The sequence below is a fragment of the Pavona decussata genome, unplaced genomic scaffold (assembly GCF_977016875.1).
Source record: "Pavona decussata unplaced genomic scaffold, jaPavDecu1.1 SCAFFOLD_113, whole genome shotgun sequence".
Lineage (NCBI taxonomy): Eukaryota > Metazoa > Cnidaria > Anthozoa > Scleractinia > Agariciidae > Pavona > Pavona decussata.
The window spans coordinates 273,949-291,464 of NW_028145527.1; the positions used below are offsets into that span (position 1 = coordinate 273,949).

Here is a 17,516-nt window from a genome sequence, read left to right on the forward strand (position 1 = left end):
ATGATTTTATGTTCGTTCTCGAAAGCGAAACTAAACATTTAAACAAACGAAGGGATGACAATGGTTTGGAAGACAAACTAACATTCCAGGCCGGTGTAGTTCTGGGCTACGCCCGAACTAGTTATCGACGAAAGTTGTCGAATGCTTGTGCAGGAGCCGACCTGAAAACCAAGCTTCAGCGACTCTCGCGCTCAAATGGGCTATCTTTACAAATGTGTGAATAAAAATCATGTCAGCTATTGCAGCTAAATAATATGCATAAAGTAATCGATACTCTTAATTTTTTTACTCCCGTTTTTCCACTGTCTATGATCTTATGTTCATTTTCAAAAGCGAAACTAAACATTTAAATAAACGAAGGGATGACAATGGTTTGGAAGACAAACTAACATTCCAGGTCAGTGTGGTTCTGGGCTACGTCCGAACTAGTTGCCAACGAATTTGTCGAATGCTTGTCTGCGTAGTTCCTCGCCAAGAGGCATACTCGAAATTTCAGCGACTCGGGCTATCTTCATATGATAAAAATGTTGTCAGGTATTGCAATTAAAAAAAAAATTAGTGTGCGTTGCTTATTCATTTAGAATGATACGTTGCTTGCACTTGCATCAGTGCTTTGACAGAGACAGTTCATTTTCTTCGTCGTCCGCCGTTTACTTGTGACTCAGTGAAATGCAGCATCCGTACGTCATCGAGAAGGCGGTTTGTTCCCGATTTTCTCTCCGAAAGGTCCATAATGTTCGGGTTTAGAAGGAAGACATTTTGCGTTGCAAAACCTTCTGATCAGGTAGACATCCAAGACAGTGAACGCCGCAAGAGATCCAAGAAAAAATAACTCGACGATAGCCATCTTGTGTGATGCAGTTTTCCAACCTCAAACGTTAGCTACCTACTGGCAGAAGACTAATGGCGAATCGCAGAGCACACGTGTTAAAAATGAAGCTTGTTCAGACCTCTCCTAAGCAAGTTCGTGACAACTTGAATCTTTTAAAACTGAACGCTATATTTGTAAGAACAAAGGCGAATAACTTAACCTTGGACCGAATGTCGCTTGTTGCTAAGGACGCCATTGAATGGCGATAACGAGGTTTGCTATATCAAGTTAACGAACAATAGACCACCTTCCAAACTTTAAGTTGGATACGGGACAACTGCATGAGGCCAATAGTATGGAGTTGAATTGAATTTCATATTTTACATTGCTACTTGGGTTGGCAGCTTAAAAGGTGCTTTTGAGATTTAAGTTCCAAGTTAGCTTGTCACTTGAAACAATATACCACCATGCACCCGCCAGTTCATATTGACAGTTCTTAAATTTCCATCAGCCTTGACAATTAATTCCGGTATAATATTCGTACGCCCAGGGCTGGAAGAAGGAGTTCGATTGCCTAGTTCCTAGGCCTCTGTTTTTCTTCTCGGTCAATCCCCCCCTGGGTCACGTGCCTCGGTTACGTCACCGAAACGAATTGATCGTGAGGGCCTTGGAGAAAGGGACTAGGCAAGGACTACGAAGGGAAAAGGAAAGGGAAGGGAGAGAGGGAGAGCCTGTCTACAGTTCATCCGGCCATTCAACAGATATTGCCCAAAACTCATCACTGTTAAGAAAAAATACTACATCTCATCGTGATTTATTTCTATTTACATTTATAATGGCATTCATTGTAAACATACAAAATTACTTTGTAGTTTACACTGTATCTCATGAGCAAGAGCCAAGAGATTTCTCCCAATGAACCATTCTTACTTTTCTCTCTGACTGATTATAAGTAAAATAGACAAACAAACAAACTTGTAAACAAACAAAAAACTTCAAAATGTTCATATTTTGTTAACAATACTTTAGGTCGTTCTAATCTGTTACAGCCCAACAATAACAAAAGGCGTTTGTAAATTAACTTAATTGTAACATTATTGGAGTTTTATTTAAAATCAAGACGTCTGCTCTATTTTCCTTGCAAGCACAAGAAATCAAATGCCTGTTTTCTATTTAATTAGCAGCTCTATTTTTTTATTTTTTTTATGTCCAGGATTGGACATCAAGCAAAGTTTTTTTTCCTCTAGAGATGGTTGACTGAGAAATGAAACTCAGTGTTACACAAAACAGAATTTTCACCATGCATACCCTTGTGCCAGAGGTTCCTTTCTTCTCCCTCCACAAACAGCAATGGGTCATTTCCGAGTTGCTTTGCACCTCATTGCAGGGTTAAGTGCAAACCGTGTCACATGAAAATTAGTTTTGTTTGCAAGAATGAAAACTAATTTTCATAATAAAAACTTTGCACTAATTAGCTTGCTTTCATAATGAGGTTCAAAGCAATTTGGAAATCACTGTTTGTCGAAAAAAGAATGAAAACCTCTGGGATGAGGGTACACTTTAAGACATATTGCCATCCAATCGACGTAACTAAATGCTTTCATTGATATCACCACAATATATGACAATTTAGTACATAAAAAGAAGAGACCTGGCACTTTGACCTGCCATTGTACACTTGAAACTGAACCATCTTTGAGAGAAATAAGGAACTGCTTGTTCTCTCGTCCAGAACTAACTAGAGAAATGCCCAGAAACATTCACTATAAAGCTATAAATTACACTTATACTTTTACATTGTTTAATGGGGCAAATGTATCTTTATATGTTAAAAAGGTAAGATCCTTTTGAGAAATTCTCATTCTTTGGGTTTTCTTCTTTACAAGTCTGGAATACTGTGATCCATGGTTTTCTTGATAAGTCCTGCACCCATGCTAGAGTACAACAAATCACAGAGAAAAGGTCAGTAAAAAAGTTAAACTGTTAATTTTTCTACTTTTTTATTTTTGTTTATCCAAGAATGGAAATTATCACGCACCATACAAAATCATCATACAAGCTTATTCTAATTTTACAAGTAAGTAAAAAAGTTTTATCAAGTTCACCCCAGCTGGAACAACCAAGTTACTGATAGGTTTCATGGGTGTTTTCATGGAAATCTTGCGTACCCGCGCTTCTTCTGATAAAACCAGGTAAAACTATATGTCACTGTAAAGCTTATTAATTTATTGAAGATTGCAAAAATATCAAGGTTGTTAAATTTTATTGGATAAATAAGCGCTCAGAGGCCTGCAAACTCAATATTAGCAAGGTGTGCTTAACCCAATTACCCACTGTCAACCTACAATTTAATCCAATCCTACAATTTCAGCTTGGATAGGTTGCATTGAATGAAGCCTTACTTACCACTTGATCATGTGGTCATAAATGAATGAGGGGACGATAGTCAATGTAATTGTCCTCTCGACCTTATCAAGGATAGCTTTGATGTCATTGTCCTATAAAACAAGGAAAAAACTGTTAAACCCTGACTATATATGTGCATGTCACTGGGAATCTCACTTTCGAGTTGAAGAAGAAATAGTCTGTAAATTGGACAATACATTCAACTGAATGCTTTATGGAGGTACTCTCTTGATGTACTATAAAGCGTGTGAGCTGCATACACCGTAGCGTACAACGGCAACTTGCCCAAACCAGTGAATGCCCTTTTACTTACCTTAAGTCCAACAACATTCTGTCCATTTACTTCCACAAGGTTGTGTTCTGTTAAGAGCCCATTTCTGTGTAAGTTAACACATTCAGAGACAGTATGTTAACAAAATTGTATTTGAGAAACCATTTATTACAAACCTAACTGTCTATTAAATTAAGTTACAGTGTACTTAATAAAAACCTCCCCAAAATAATGGGTATCATTGTTGCAGAAACATCCTTGATGTTTCTTCTTTTGCATGCACAGGAAACATATTTTGTTGTTGATTTGACTGCGCATACAAGATTGAGTACAAATGTATGACTTTTCAAATCCAGTTTGTGTGGTTTTGATAACGCTTGTCATGACAATCTTGTTTCTAAGGTCTTCTTATCTGGTGGTAAACAACGGGAAGGAGCAAACGTTTTGGGGAAGTGACTGATTTGAAATTTGAATGTCGTACTCGTACTCTGATCTGAAGGTCTCTATTTTTGGCTCTGATTCATTTCAGAGACTTCTTGTTTGTGCATTTTTTTAGAAAATTAATGTTTCCCCATTTGTGCATCCAAGAAATTTGTTTGGTAAACAATGTGCCTACTACAACATTGGGTGTTATTAACAACCTTTTATTTCTTAAGTTGTCAATAATTACAGCTCCAGGTGAACAAACCTTGCAGCAGAGGTATCCTTTGCAATCTGTGTGACTTTTCCATTTTTGAAGACAAATCCTACATGGCCAGAACTGTCCTTCTGCAGAACAATGGTTCTCTCAAATGGTCTGAAAATAACAGAACAAGACTAGTTAAAAAAAAACAAAACAGTATTGACACTCACTGCTCACAAATTTAGCCACCCCTGATGTCAATATTATTGATATATGTAGCTGCTGATAAAAACTAGAATGAACCTCATAACAAGTTGAACTTCTAACCTGTCTCGGATGGCAAATACTATTCTCTGAGCTGAAGCATTCTTCAAGATTTTCATGACTTTGTCACTGCTATATCCAGCCAAAGTTTCACCGTTGATCTGCAGAATCTGGTCACCAAATCTCAAACCACCAAGGGCTGCAGGAGAATTGGCGTGCACATACTGCACAAACACTCCCTTGTTTATATCACGCACTCGCAAGCCAACCTTTCCTTGACCATCCTTGCAGAGGATGACCTCACGGACACCTTGCTTGATTTCAGCACGACGGACACCCAGGTTGTTGTCGCCACTCACAGGAGCAATCATTCCGCTGGTCTGAGGTACAACAGCACCTTGAGGTCTTGGGACTACTGCACTTGTCTAGGGAAAGAGACAAAGATGAAAATGAGTTAATTTGAAATGAATCATTTCCACTTACTGATGGCAAAACATTGTCACATACTGTCACATATTGCATTACATAAGTTTGATTTAAAATGAATAATTTTCCCTGAAGATCTCTAGACGCGTTGACAGAAATACGATCACTTGATTTGGCAGATTCAGTAGGGCATCGAAGCTAGTAGTGTTAGGAGATTAATAGAAGATATTTCGTAGAGATTCTGGAGTTTTTCAGAGCCCTTTTTGTTGTCTTTTCACTTATATGGAGCCAGTAATTATAACGCAAGTCCAGACCTTTATTATTTGCTTTAATGTTAGACTTTGGTTGATTATAGCTATTTTCTTTAGTAATACGAATCAATGTAATTTCAGTTCTTATCGCATGCCAATAATTGTGGATGGATTAAATCACTTGTAAATTCATATGTATTCGAAGTGTGTGGTTCAACTCTAACCCGATACTTCCCCGAAGGACTTGAGTTGGGAATGCGATACCCTTAATCAGAGAACAGGGAAGTGCAGAACATATATGTACATCAAGATAGATTTGCCTATAAAATTTCTTTCTTATCATTCTTAAAATTTACTTGAGAGGTAATAGTTTAAGGGTATGGTAGTCAGTGACAAATTCCTATACTACATTTTACTTTATTCCAATCAAGCCTTCATTATGTCTTCCTTTGGAAAATTCCATTTTGTATTGAGGTGCTACCACTCTAAAAGGTGTCTACAAACATTGTCGCAAGAGTAACTTAAATGTCAGAGTCCCTTTAAGGTATAAACAAAGCATATTAAAACTTGAAAACACCAAATTGGAAACTTTGTTTTTACTTTTTGAAAAAGTTCAGCAAGTCAACATTTTAAATGGATGAACTTGCTTAAAGGAGACCTTCAGTTATAATACACGTATATCAGAACCAATATTAATAGTATTATAATTGTTTGCTTTATACTTACATAACCAGGCACATGTTGCCTAACAGCTTCCTCTGAAACATTGAGCCCCATGAAATCATTAAGCGAAGGATACAGGCTGCTACTGGCACCAGGGGGTGGAGCAGATGCTGGTGGAGCTCCAGGCAAAGGCTGTGGCTTCACAGAAAAAAAAAATTGGTTTGTTGCAAGTTGACACAAATCAGGTTAAACTAAGCAAGTAAGCACTGTAAGAAAAGTGGTGGTCACTAAGTCCAGTGACCAATTTGCTACAAAATTAACCCTTTTACCCCTAACATCAAAGAACAAATTCTCCTATATTGTCTACATAATTTTCTTATTAAAGTACTGGGGAGAAGTCATAGAAATATCAAGAAAATTCACCCTGGGTGATCATATCCTTAATTCTCATGACCTCAGGGATTGAATAAGCAATTGATATTACATGGAGAAATTTGATGCTGATCACTGTTAGGGCTTAAAGGGTTATTTTTTAAAGCATTTCTGAAGAAGTCAATACGTCACAAACTAAAAAGAAGTTTCATGACTATTTCTTGTTAGGAATTTTTTGGCACGAGGCAAGATGTCCTGTTTCACAGCAGGGTTTTCCCTCAACTTCAAACAAAAATCAGAATTTTCTTCAATCTATGGGTCTATAGTACACAATTAGACTTTTTTTGGAGGGAGAGGGAATGAAGCACATTGCTTTATTTAAGAACAATGAAACAAGGGATTACTTCTTTATACCCTTTACAATCATGCAGAAGAAAGGCATCGTTATACTCCCCACCCTACCCACCCCCCACCCACATCCCCAGCAACCTTGTGTGAAGGTGAAGAGGTAAGGAAGAAAGTGAGAAAGGAGGACTAGATAAGTTGGAATGTAAATGTGAAACATAAACCCAACTGACTACAAATCACAATCAACACAGTCTACCAAACGTAAGTTACAAATTTATATACCACTTGACTTGGACACACAATATGGACATTTTAATTTCGATACATGATGTCATTCCGCATTCAGGTGACACACATACAACAAGCCTTCATTGTCAACGCACAATGGCACGTCCTTCGATAAGTTAGGCTGAATATATGACTACATGAGCGACCATGACTATAGTGTAAGACATTCTTAAGTCAAATATGCATTTAAGTAAGTCTTTTCCCTGTAAACTAATTCACTTACTGCGTAACCAAGGGCTGGCTGTTGAGCTCTGGCTTGCTGGGCCTGTACGAAAAAAAAAAAAAATAAAACAAATTAATTAATACACCTAGTTAACAACTTTTCCCCAAGTCTTTTTTTTTTTAAATCGCTTATTGCAGAAAACACACGAAGCCTGCAACTAAAGCGGAAAAAATTCGAAAATGTATAAACCCGTCAGACATATAAGTAAGCTAATCATACAAAAGCTTGCTGAAGTTCTAGGATCGGATTCAAGCTACTACAGCCTACAAATTCTTACGAATAAAAGGTAACTCTTAGCTTAATTCACAAATAGAGGTTGAACTGCCTTTTCACCCCCGAAGAGGCCTCCGCGAAATCGCCGTACGCAAACAGCTTGCAAAATTCCTGACCACCGCGGAAGACGATCGAGGCATCCATTTAGAAAGACCTACAAAAATTTCACGAGTATTGAACGAATACCTGAGCTTGAGCCATTTGATCGACTTTCATATCTTCCAGTGAAGGATAGAGAGACATCCTGAAATATTTCAAAACAAAAACGAATACTAAAACTGCAAATTGCACTCCCAAATGTTCGATGGGAACTGACGCTTTCGAAATCAGCTTGCAAACTTATCGATTTCTATGTTCGGAACAATGACGTCACTTTTTCAAATCACATGATTCCCACTTTCCCAGTTCCGAAGTTTGTGACTACGTAACTGTTCTTAATAGGGTAATTCTCGTGACGTTAAAAAATTATCGATTGTATTCGTCATTGCCGAAGTTGCCCCGACCTTTCAACGAATATGGCGGGAAACACTGGGGTTCCTTCATAACCGGCAGGTTTTTGCGACTTTCACCTATGTTTTGTTGAAAATGGCTGTGTCAATTGGGAAGGGACGCTTTTATAGACTTTTCTCGGATAGTCCACAACCGACGCGATTGCTTATTGAGGACATCAGCGAGCCTGGAGTGCTGTGCGATGAATACGTGCAAGGTTTGTAACCGTTTACGTACACTGTAACATCATCATGCGCTTTTCCTGGACTCAACTTTATGTTGGGTTCTTTCCAGTTCAGCGAACCATGAAATAGTGCCATCACGAAATCACTTGCATAATTGGTATAAAGTCCCGACCTTAAAAGTAGCCCATATAAAACTTACTCTAGGCTTCCAAAAAGGCTTGCGCGATGCTAGTGACCAAAACCGTAATAATTATTCAATTTAGCGCCCTCCTTCTTGAGTGCCCCCACTCCAACAATATTAATAACCACCCCTATTGTACAATCGGTCCTATTCCATAAACCCTCCCATAATTTGCATAAATCGCCCCTATGCCAATGAGCTTTCTATATTCCAGCAATAACAGCCTGTATGGTATGACATCACAAAATCACTAGCTGTCATTCAGCGTCCTTTTTATTGGTCACATCACCACTTTGCAAAAGATCTGGGGCACTTTCCTTTTAGCCATGTAAAATGGAAAGACTGTTTTCCAATTGTTCCAAACTTGCAATCTCATTGGTACATCAAAAAATGTACATGAAGATGCAAAAAGATAACAACAAGGAAATGGAAATTTTTTTTGCAAAGGCAGCGGTAATTGGTTGAAATGGAAAAAAAAAAGTGGAATACGTCCTAAAGTTGCCTGCTTGTTGAAGAAAATTACCATTTGATCTGCGCTTACCATTTAGTGCATTTCAACCAGTACAGTTAAACCAAAAATTTTTGGCTCAAGACAATGAATAGTGCCCCAGAAGAAAAAAGATAGAAGAAAGGCCCTCCCAGTAATTTAAGCAGAAAAGAAAGCCTGAAAAAAATTTCAGGTGCGAACGGGACTGTAATTCTGGTGCAGTGCTCTACTGACTGAGCTATAGCCAACTGGGAGCTAGCTGTTTGAATTCTTTGAGATGTTGCTGAGAGACTACCCCCTTGCGGAGAACTTTGCGTGCGCGTGATCACGTGACACGCGCGCGATATTTCAAATTTTTATGGCACGTATGATTTTGTTGACGCGTACAAGTTTTTGCAGTTTTTTTCTAGAGTTTGTAGTTTTTTTTTCACACTTTGTTGTTTACTATTTTCCCGTTTATTTATTGGGACTAAATTTTGGAGTTGAGCCTACCATTCAAGGAGAACTTTTTCTCAACACTAGCTATATTGTGAGTTTGTAATATACCCGTGAAGGATGAATAAATAAATGTAAATATTTTGAACTGCGGATGAAAGATCAAATAGAAGAAAGATCCTCACAGTTGTTTATGCATGCAACTTAGGTATCAGATTATTCTGGGCATGTACATGTATTTTGGATAGAGTACTAATTGAGGATGTACTCCAGATCAAATTGGAATTTGGAAATGTTGGTTTTTGAGGAGAGGGGAAAACTAGAGTAGCCAGAAAAAAACCTCTTGAAGCAAGGACAAAAACCGACATGTAACTATGTACATGTCTCCCTATGTATGCTTTTGCATAGATAGTTGCTATTAATAATGAATTGTACATTTTCTCTTTAAGGAATTGTTGAAAAAGTCTACCCCTTAAAAAGCTCACCAAGATATGGAAAACTTTGCAAACTTGTGTTAAGGGAAGATTTGGAAACAACAACAAGGCATACGCGAGCTGCCATCATCAATGTTTTTCTGTTAGGTGAAGTGGCAGATGAAGGACGTCAAATCTGTGAGGGTGATAGGGTTGTTTTATCACAGGTTATTGCTGAGTGTTCTCCTACTGAGGAACATCATTTTCAGCTTGTTGTGTGGAGAGAAAAATCTCCAGCAGCAATGTGGGTTATTAATAATAAAGGAAAGGTTAGGGCCAATACAGTGGATGGAGTGACGACATTGCCAATCTCGTCTGAATCAGAGGAAAGGCTCAACACACCTGAGACCTGCAATGATTATTCTGATGAAGAAGGAAATGTTCTCTATGAATCATGTGAATACGACTTTTCACAGCAAGCAGCTGATAAGGTGCAACCCAAGGTTTGCGGAAAAAGACAGGGAAAGTTTCAGCTTGGACCTAGAGGAGTCACTCCTTCTAATGTAAAAAGAAGTGCAAGTAACTTGGTTGTCTTACTTGACAAGAACGAGGTCAAACAGTCCGGCAAAACACTTCAGCAAGGAGAAAGCAGTAAAGACACATCTACTTGTACCAATGTATCTACAGCAACTGAGAGTGTAGATATGGGTGCTGGGAGCCCAGTGTTCAATAGCATGGGTCCAAGCATAGCAAATAGCATGGGTCCAAGCATAGCAGTTGAAGCAGGTACGCAGTCAATGGTTATGTCGCAAAGACCTGCTCCTGGTGGTAATGGGCAGTCGCTAAGCCTTCGCATTCAAAGTGCTAATCCTACAGCTGAACAACCCTCTAATATGCAATGCACACACATTGAATTTACACCATCTGGAGTATCAACAAGAGTCTGGAATGACCAAAGTTGTTTCCAGCCTGGACAAGCGCCAGAGCGGAGTCAGTTTGGATCAATGATGAAAGATTTGCCGTCATTAGCAGCTCCTGTTGGTCAGGGTCACAGTCAATCAACAGTGGTGGACAGTAAGGCTGGAGAAGATTTTGAACAAACACGAGGTAAATAAACAATATAATTATCAAACGTTTCCCCAATTGATGTATTGGAGGGTACACTGTAGGTGTCGTAAAGGTAGCAAGAGAAGAGGGCAAAAATCTCCTCTGTAGCAAGGAGCTCTCCATGGCAACCTAGCAACAGCCCACCTCCAGGCACCTGTCAACATAGCACTGAGATGTTTTTTGTCATATTTCTTTAATGACTTATTTCCTGCTGTTATATTGTATTTAAATTATTGATAGTTACGTTTACGACAGTCAATAGGAACAGACACAATTGTCATTTCTTGTGCTAATAATTATTGTTAGTGAATCTCTAGTCTTAATTTTTACAATTTGTAATTATCACACGGCATGTCTGAAAACCAGCTTGCTGAGCCATTTACCGTGTTTAAATAAAGTTGATTGATTGATTGATTGATTGATTGAAAAACCAGTGTGTGGAAAAAAATACACTTACTGTCCAGTGAATACTTAGAATACATAGGGGGGGGGGGGGGAGGGGGGAACAAAGAAGCAAGCGTGCAGGCAGCACAAGCAGATCAATGCAACAGAAAGTACGTGGCAATGCCTTATGGCTTGATTTTAACTTCAATAGATTTGCCGTTGTTAGCAGCTCCCGCTAGTCAGGGTCACAGTCAGCCAACAGTGGTGGACAGTAAGGCTGGAGAAGATATTGAACAAACACAAGGTAAATAAACAATATAATTATTAAGGAGAGTGCACTGTAGGTGACACTGTAGGTGCCATAGAGGTAGCAAGAGAGGAGAGCAAAACTCTCCTTGGTAGCAAGGAGGTCTCCATGGCACCCTAGCCACAGCCCACTTCGAGCAAGTAGTGTAGGTTTTCTTTGTTTAATGAAATGGCCCCCTTTCGTCTCACCAATGTAGTTTTCCTGGCACTGTTAACGCTGGATGACGGATTTCCACTAAACAAAGAAAACCTCCCCTGAATAGGGATGAGGGACTGGACCTCCTGATCATTTATAACTCTCTCCTGGGACTACGTGACAACAAAGTCAAATGATCTCGCTCGCTGATTATTCACATCGCCGATGTGATTATTTATATCGCCGATGTGATTATTCATATCGCTGATGAAGTTTGAGTGATTCAAACAAAATATACAAATGTTGAAATATTTTGCTCTGAGTTGTGGAATTCTCTTAACGTTAAGACCTGGAGAAGATTTAGTGGTAAACTAAAATGCTTGATAAGTGCAATACCTTTTTAAGTTAGAGTTTTTATGTCGTTATTTTGTTCCCTTTTTTGCTTGCTCATCCTGCTGTTTGTTGCTCTGTTTAAACCAATTTATTTTTTCTGTCCTAGACTCTTTCCAACAACCACCCAGTGGAGATACTAATATGTCAGCTGATGAGGAAGACCAGGAGTTTATTTCACCAAGCCGAGGAAGTCTTGCTGCGGGGTTAGTACTTCAAGAGAACAACTTAGCTATATTTCATGAACAAGTACTTTGAAAGGTCTTGACATAAAGTAGAATCCTGTCATCAGGATGATTGAAGAAGGAGCTTGATGGCAAATTGTCTTTTTCTGACCAGCTACAGTCAACTCCTTTTATTGCAGACACCCTCAGGACCACGAGTTAGTGTCCTTAATAGCGAGTATCCCTAATAGCAGGAATTTAGTTCAGTCAAATGTCTGTAATCTATTTTTGCCAGGGATTTAGCGGCTGTCCGTATTTTCGGGGTGTCCGCAATAGCAAGGTGTCCGCAAGGCGAGTGTTGGCTATATGTTACAAGTGGTTCAATTTTTATTTTCCTTTATTTTTGTATATGGTAATATAAGATAATGAGTATAAAACAAAGAATAATATAAATTGAACCAAGGACAAATTGAACCACAAGATCTGCACGATTCCTGAATGTATCTTGCCTTGCTCTCGTTTTTTTCATGTTGTCATATACAAATGGTGGATGACAGTTGGACTAAAAAATTATTTCAAAATGCATAGGCAATGAGTTGTCATGTTGTCCTTCCTCTTCAGTGCTGTATACTCTATAGAGGGCCAAAAATATGGAATGCTTTGCCATTATCAATTATGTCTTCCCCTAGTCTATCCACCTTCAAAAGAAAGCTTCTTGATTTCCTCAGTTAATTGCATGAAACGTCCGACTCTGTTATGTCTTTATAGTCTTACCACCTTATGTTAAAAAATCTCAATACAATGTCTTTACTGGTCTTAAAGTCCTAACATATCTCCGAGGATCTACCTCCCAGTATAAGCCCGGGGGTTTCTTGAGGTCTCCTCGCCACTCCTTACTTCTTCTTCTTTTACTATTATTATTTACTCTAAACTTATGTACAATCCTAGTTTATTATTCATTGTAACTTTCTATGTTTGTATGTCGTGGTGAATAAATAAATAAATAAATAAATAAATGAATGAATGAATGAATGAATGAATGAATGAATGAATGAATGAATGAATGAATGAATGAATGAATGAATGAATGAATGAATGAATGAATGAATGAATGAATGAATGAATGAATGAATGAATGAATGAATGAATGAATGAATGAATGAATGAATGAATGAATGAATGAATGAATGAATGAATGAATGAATGAATGAATGAATGAATGAATGAATGAATGAATGAATGAATGAATGAATGAATGAATGAATGAATGAATGAATGAATGAATGAATGAATGAATGAATGAATGAATGAATGAATGAATGAATGAATGAATGAATGAATGAATGAATGAATGAATGAATGAATGAATGAATGAATGAATGAATGAATGAATGAATGAATGAATGAATGAATGAATGAATGAATGAATGAATGAATGAATGAATGAATGAATGAATGAATGAATGAATGAATGAATGAATGAATGAATGAATGAATGAATGAATGAATGAATGAATGAATGAATGAATGAATGAATGAATGAATGAATGAATGAATGAATGAATGAATGAATGAATGAATGAATGAATGAATGAATGAATGAATGAATGAATGAATGAATGAATGAATGAATGAATGAATGAATGAATGAATGAATGAATGAATGAATGAATGAATGAAATAAACTCACTGTTGTTTACTTTATTTTACTACTTGCTATCTCCTGCAAGAAATAATTTTTGTTTTCCTTGAAAGTTTGAAATAGGGAAGGTGTACTGTATCTTGTTTCAGGGAAAGCCCAAAAACAATGGACCAATGTTGTTAAGAATTACTACTTGACTGTACACACTGAGTCTATTGTTAATTAAGGGCGCTCCGCTCATTGGTTCCTTGTTGGCGTGGCGGTATACTCTTTGGGAAATGGTGGAAGTTATCTGAAAATAAATATCTGCTTGCGAAAATGAAGATAGGTTAACTGCCACACAATTTTTTGAGCTAAAATTTCTTTTGCTTGATCTATATAGTATCCCAAACAACACTCCAATATAATAAAAAATTAAGTAATTAATTTACTGTATGACTTACTTGTTTGTTTATTTATTACTTATTTATTTGTACATTTTATTTCCTGTTTTCATGAATTTACACAATTTACATCTACAGAGATGCTGTGATCCATTTGATTTCCATGTGAGATTTCGAGAGTTTTTGTTTAAATGGCAAATACCCAGTATTAAGAAAAGGTCTTCTGTCATTCTTATTCATTAAACCGTCATTCTATTTTGTTGTTGCTCCAGGTTCCCTCCTCATTTAAACAGGCAAGATGGAGACTTAACTCCTACATCCAGTACAAATGCTTTGATTCCCAATGACTACACTCCAGCAGCAAGTCTCTTGGCATGCAGCAAAGGTGATTAATATACACTTTTCGTTATTCTATAACTGCTGTAGAGCGTCCGAACTAGTAATTGGAAGGTCTTAGGTTCGACTCCTCATAGGAGCACTCGGAATTTCTTTTTCCGAGTTTGCCTGTGTCATTACTGAATAATACATAGAGGATATTACATGACCGCGCGGAGATACAAAATTTCTCTTCGACGAGTGTTGAAAAATATTTCACGAGTGAGCGCAGCGAACAAGTGAAATATTTTTCAACACGAGAAGAGAAATTTCGTATCTCCAAGCGGCCATGTAATGTTCTGTTTATTATATAAACACCAATGAAATACCAAATCATTGGAAAAGGCGCGATTTATTATGTAACCATAGCAGCGGTGATCTTTTCACGTGTGAAGATATCATGTTTTCGCGCGAAAGCTCACCTGGTATTTCACTGGTGTTTATATAGTAAATCATTTTAATAACTGCTGTTATTATTCAACACATTGTAACACTTCCCAAATGTGGTTTTTGTAGTGACTGTACACCGAATGTTCGTCGTCTGTAGATCGTGGGAGCGGTTGTGGGGAATCCTTTAGTCGCCCTAACTCCCAATAATGGCTCCTGGTAACATTAAGACTCGCAAAGTTTGTAACCACGTTTCTAATGCTTCCCGGTCGATCTAAGAATGTAGAAAGACTGATTGATTGAAAACTGGATTCGCATGTGATTCTAAATTGACAAATCGACGTAAATCACTTAGCAACAAAACAAAGTAAAATTGACAAGTCCACAGGCGTGACATTTGTTGCACAGTCTCAGTACGTTCACTACACGCGCGGTAGAGGTTGAGAAGGGTGTGGCTCAACGTTGCCAGAAAATTCCCTACCTTGTCATGCTTTCTGTTTCCCCCTTTGTCACGCAATCTTCCCTCTTCCAGGAAGAAGAAGACCTTGTGTTGTCTAAGGAAAGATTTCGTGATGGAGAGGCGTGACGTTTGAGGACCTTGTTCATTGCTAATTTTCTTTCCCAAACTTCTTCAACAGCTGATAGATTTTTTTGGAGTATAATTAGCTGTTTTAGACCTTTAACTTAGAGTTTCAAGCTTACGAAGCGTTTTTCTTTTACTAACCCCAACGCATTTTTAAACGCAAAATTTCCTCCGGTTAAGAGTAAGCCCATCACCCTTCCTACGAAAAAAAAAAAAAAGAAGCCCGTTCCAAAAAATAAGGCCCTGAAAAGTCACTTCAACGAATGTGAACTCAGGGCTTTCAGTTAAAATTTCACAAGGAGTTCCTGTTGTTGATGCTTCGTTTATAGGGCCTTCCGACACATGTAGATGAGGTATCCTTAAGTGTCCTTAAGTTCTGAAATCACACCCTTATTTCTTATCATTCTCCGTAGGTGGAGTCAAAAGGACCCCTCTTCGGCAAGTTCTTGATCCCAAACGCGTGCGCCAATCTGAAAGCCCCGATCCTGGACCCTCGCGTCGGTCGCCCTCTCCTGACCAACTGGAAGCGGCCAAGACTGTTGGTTGTCGCACCAGGAAGACATCAAGAGCGGCTGCAGATTACACTGTCCCTCCTGGTTACACCACCCTGGCTAATCTACAACCGGACACAACTGTCAACGTGTACGGGGTGGTGAAGCTTTTTAAACCAGCGTGGAAATGCCGCGGCACCGATATGTGTTCTGTCCTTATGTTGATGGACCCGACAGTGGCCGAATCCGGTGGGCTCGAGTGTGTCTCGTTCCAGCCGAACGTTTTCCGACTGCCGAATGTGCAGAAGGTCGGAGACATCGTGCGACTTCACCGCATCAAGATTTCTCAGTACCAGGGGAGACTGCAGGCCAAGTCTTCGCGCGGTTTTTCCGCGGTCGTGTTTGACCGCGATACTGAACTACCAGTCTCCGCCGAGATGGCTCGAGTTTCAAGCTCTACTTTTACATTGAATCAGAATGATAAAGAAACTATCGAGTGCTTGAAAAACTGGTGCGAGGTCCACCCTGTTCTGTTTCCTCCAAACAACTTTATAACCGTCTCCCAGATAAGCCCGGACTCTTACTTTGATCTCGTCTGCCAGGTGCTTGGTGTCGCTCTCCACCGTACTCTCGACTGTGTTGTCCTGTATGTTACCGATGGTACCCAACCCAGACATGACCTTCGAAACTGTGAAGGCGATGACTACAGCATGGTCGAACCTCTGAACAATCACTCAAGTGAGGACGATGATGTGATCTCTGTTTTCCTGTACGGTTCTCACGCGGAGGTGGCTCGGCTCCTTGCTAAAACGGGCGCATATGTCATCCTACACAATGTACATTCTCAGGTGTTGAAGCCGGGTGGGTCTGTCTGCAGTGTCCTGGACGTGGTGAAGCCTTATTTGGAGTTATGCGTGCACAGGGGCACCGCTTTCGGGCGTGGTCTTTCTGTGCTGTCTGCGGACTCGCCGGAAGTGAAGCGGGTCAAGAGAAACCAAGGCTTTTAAAGAAACGTAACCTTGCTTTCAACATTGCTCAACTTCTACTCTCATCATATTATTTAACGTTTTGTTTCTTCTGTTACTGTAAATTTGTAAATATCCAGAATCCTCAATACAAGACAGAAAGACTGGACAAATCGCATCCTGAGCTGGTAAACTCATCACATCTCTTGTAAAGCTATAAACAAAGGCAGTTTCATTTCACATTGATCATTCTCTCTTAACACTATTGACACTGTTACCAAATACCATGTGTATGTCACCTTTCTCATAGTCATTTCTGTGTTCACACCAATTGCTTTTCGGTCAGAGGACGAAGCATAAACAGTGCTTGTGATACATGTTGCTATTTGTCTTAACTCCTAACAATAAACTTTGTTGAGCTTCTTCGAGTTTGATGTCATTGAAGAAAAAAGTACCGTTAAGTTCGGGGGGGGGGGGGGGGGGTTTCCTTGCAAAAACAAAGGAATCATCGTCAGAAATTAAGGAGGGGGTAGAGGTGGGGGAAATCGCTAAAAATCGTCTTCATGTGAGCCGAAAGAGTGACGGACGAGCGACGAAATGGACTCCCACGAAAACGGACTTTGAGAAAATCTCGGAGTGGCCCCGCGCCCGATCAACGCTAATCCCTGATTAAAAGTGAACCGAAGTTTTCATCTCGTTTTTGTAAGCTGCTTAAAGGGGAAGTATCATGGGGTTTTTGACCTCTTGTTAAAAATGGTGAAATAAGACCTTCACTTTGCTACAAAATAATCCTAG

The 17,516-nt window shown here is 39.0% G+C and overlaps 2 protein-coding genes across 4 annotated transcripts; one reads left to right on the forward strand and one right to left on the reverse strand.

Moving 5' to 3' along the window:
* Nucleotides 1-1,606: 1,606 nt before the first annotated feature.
* Nucleotides 1,607-7,577, reverse strand: LOC146470577 (syntenin-1-like). The gene is made up of 8 exons (XM_085121732.1): nucleotides 7,405-7,577; nucleotides 6,946-6,987; nucleotides 5,778-5,912; nucleotides 4,438-4,799; nucleotides 4,177-4,284; nucleotides 3,531-3,594; nucleotides 3,218-3,309; nucleotides 1,607-2,745 (listed from the first exon to the last, which is right to left on the reverse strand). Exons 1-8 carry the CDS (start codon nucleotides 7,459-7,461, stop codon nucleotides 2,691-2,693), a joined length of 915 nt encoding a protein of 304 aa, XP_084977858.1. The 5' UTR covers nucleotides 7,462-7,577; the 3' UTR covers nucleotides 1,607-2,690.
* A 100-nt stretch (nucleotides 7,578-7,677) lies between these two features.
* LOC146470578 (uncharacterized) lies at nucleotides 7,678-17,144 on the forward strand. Of its 3 annotated transcripts, none has more exons than XM_085121729.1 (6): nucleotides 7,678-7,924; nucleotides 9,445-10,515; nucleotides 11,111-11,203; nucleotides 11,841-11,937; nucleotides 14,193-14,305; nucleotides 15,679-17,144. In XM_085121729.1, exons 1-6 carry the CDS (start codon nucleotides 7,804-7,806, stop codon nucleotides 16,761-16,763), a joined length of 2,580 nt encoding a protein of 859 aa, XP_084977855.1. In that variant the 5' UTR covers nucleotides 7,678-7,803; the 3' UTR covers nucleotides 16,764-17,144. The 3 variants fall into 3 exon arrangements, with proteins under 3 accessions (XP_084977855.1, XP_084977856.1, XP_084977857.1); XM_085121730.1 differs by having other exon boundaries at nucleotides 9,445-10,487; nucleotides 11,176-11,203; nucleotides 15,679-16,903; XM_085121731.1 differs by lacking the exon at nucleotides 11,111-11,203.
* Nucleotides 17,145-17,516: the final 372 nt, after the last annotated feature.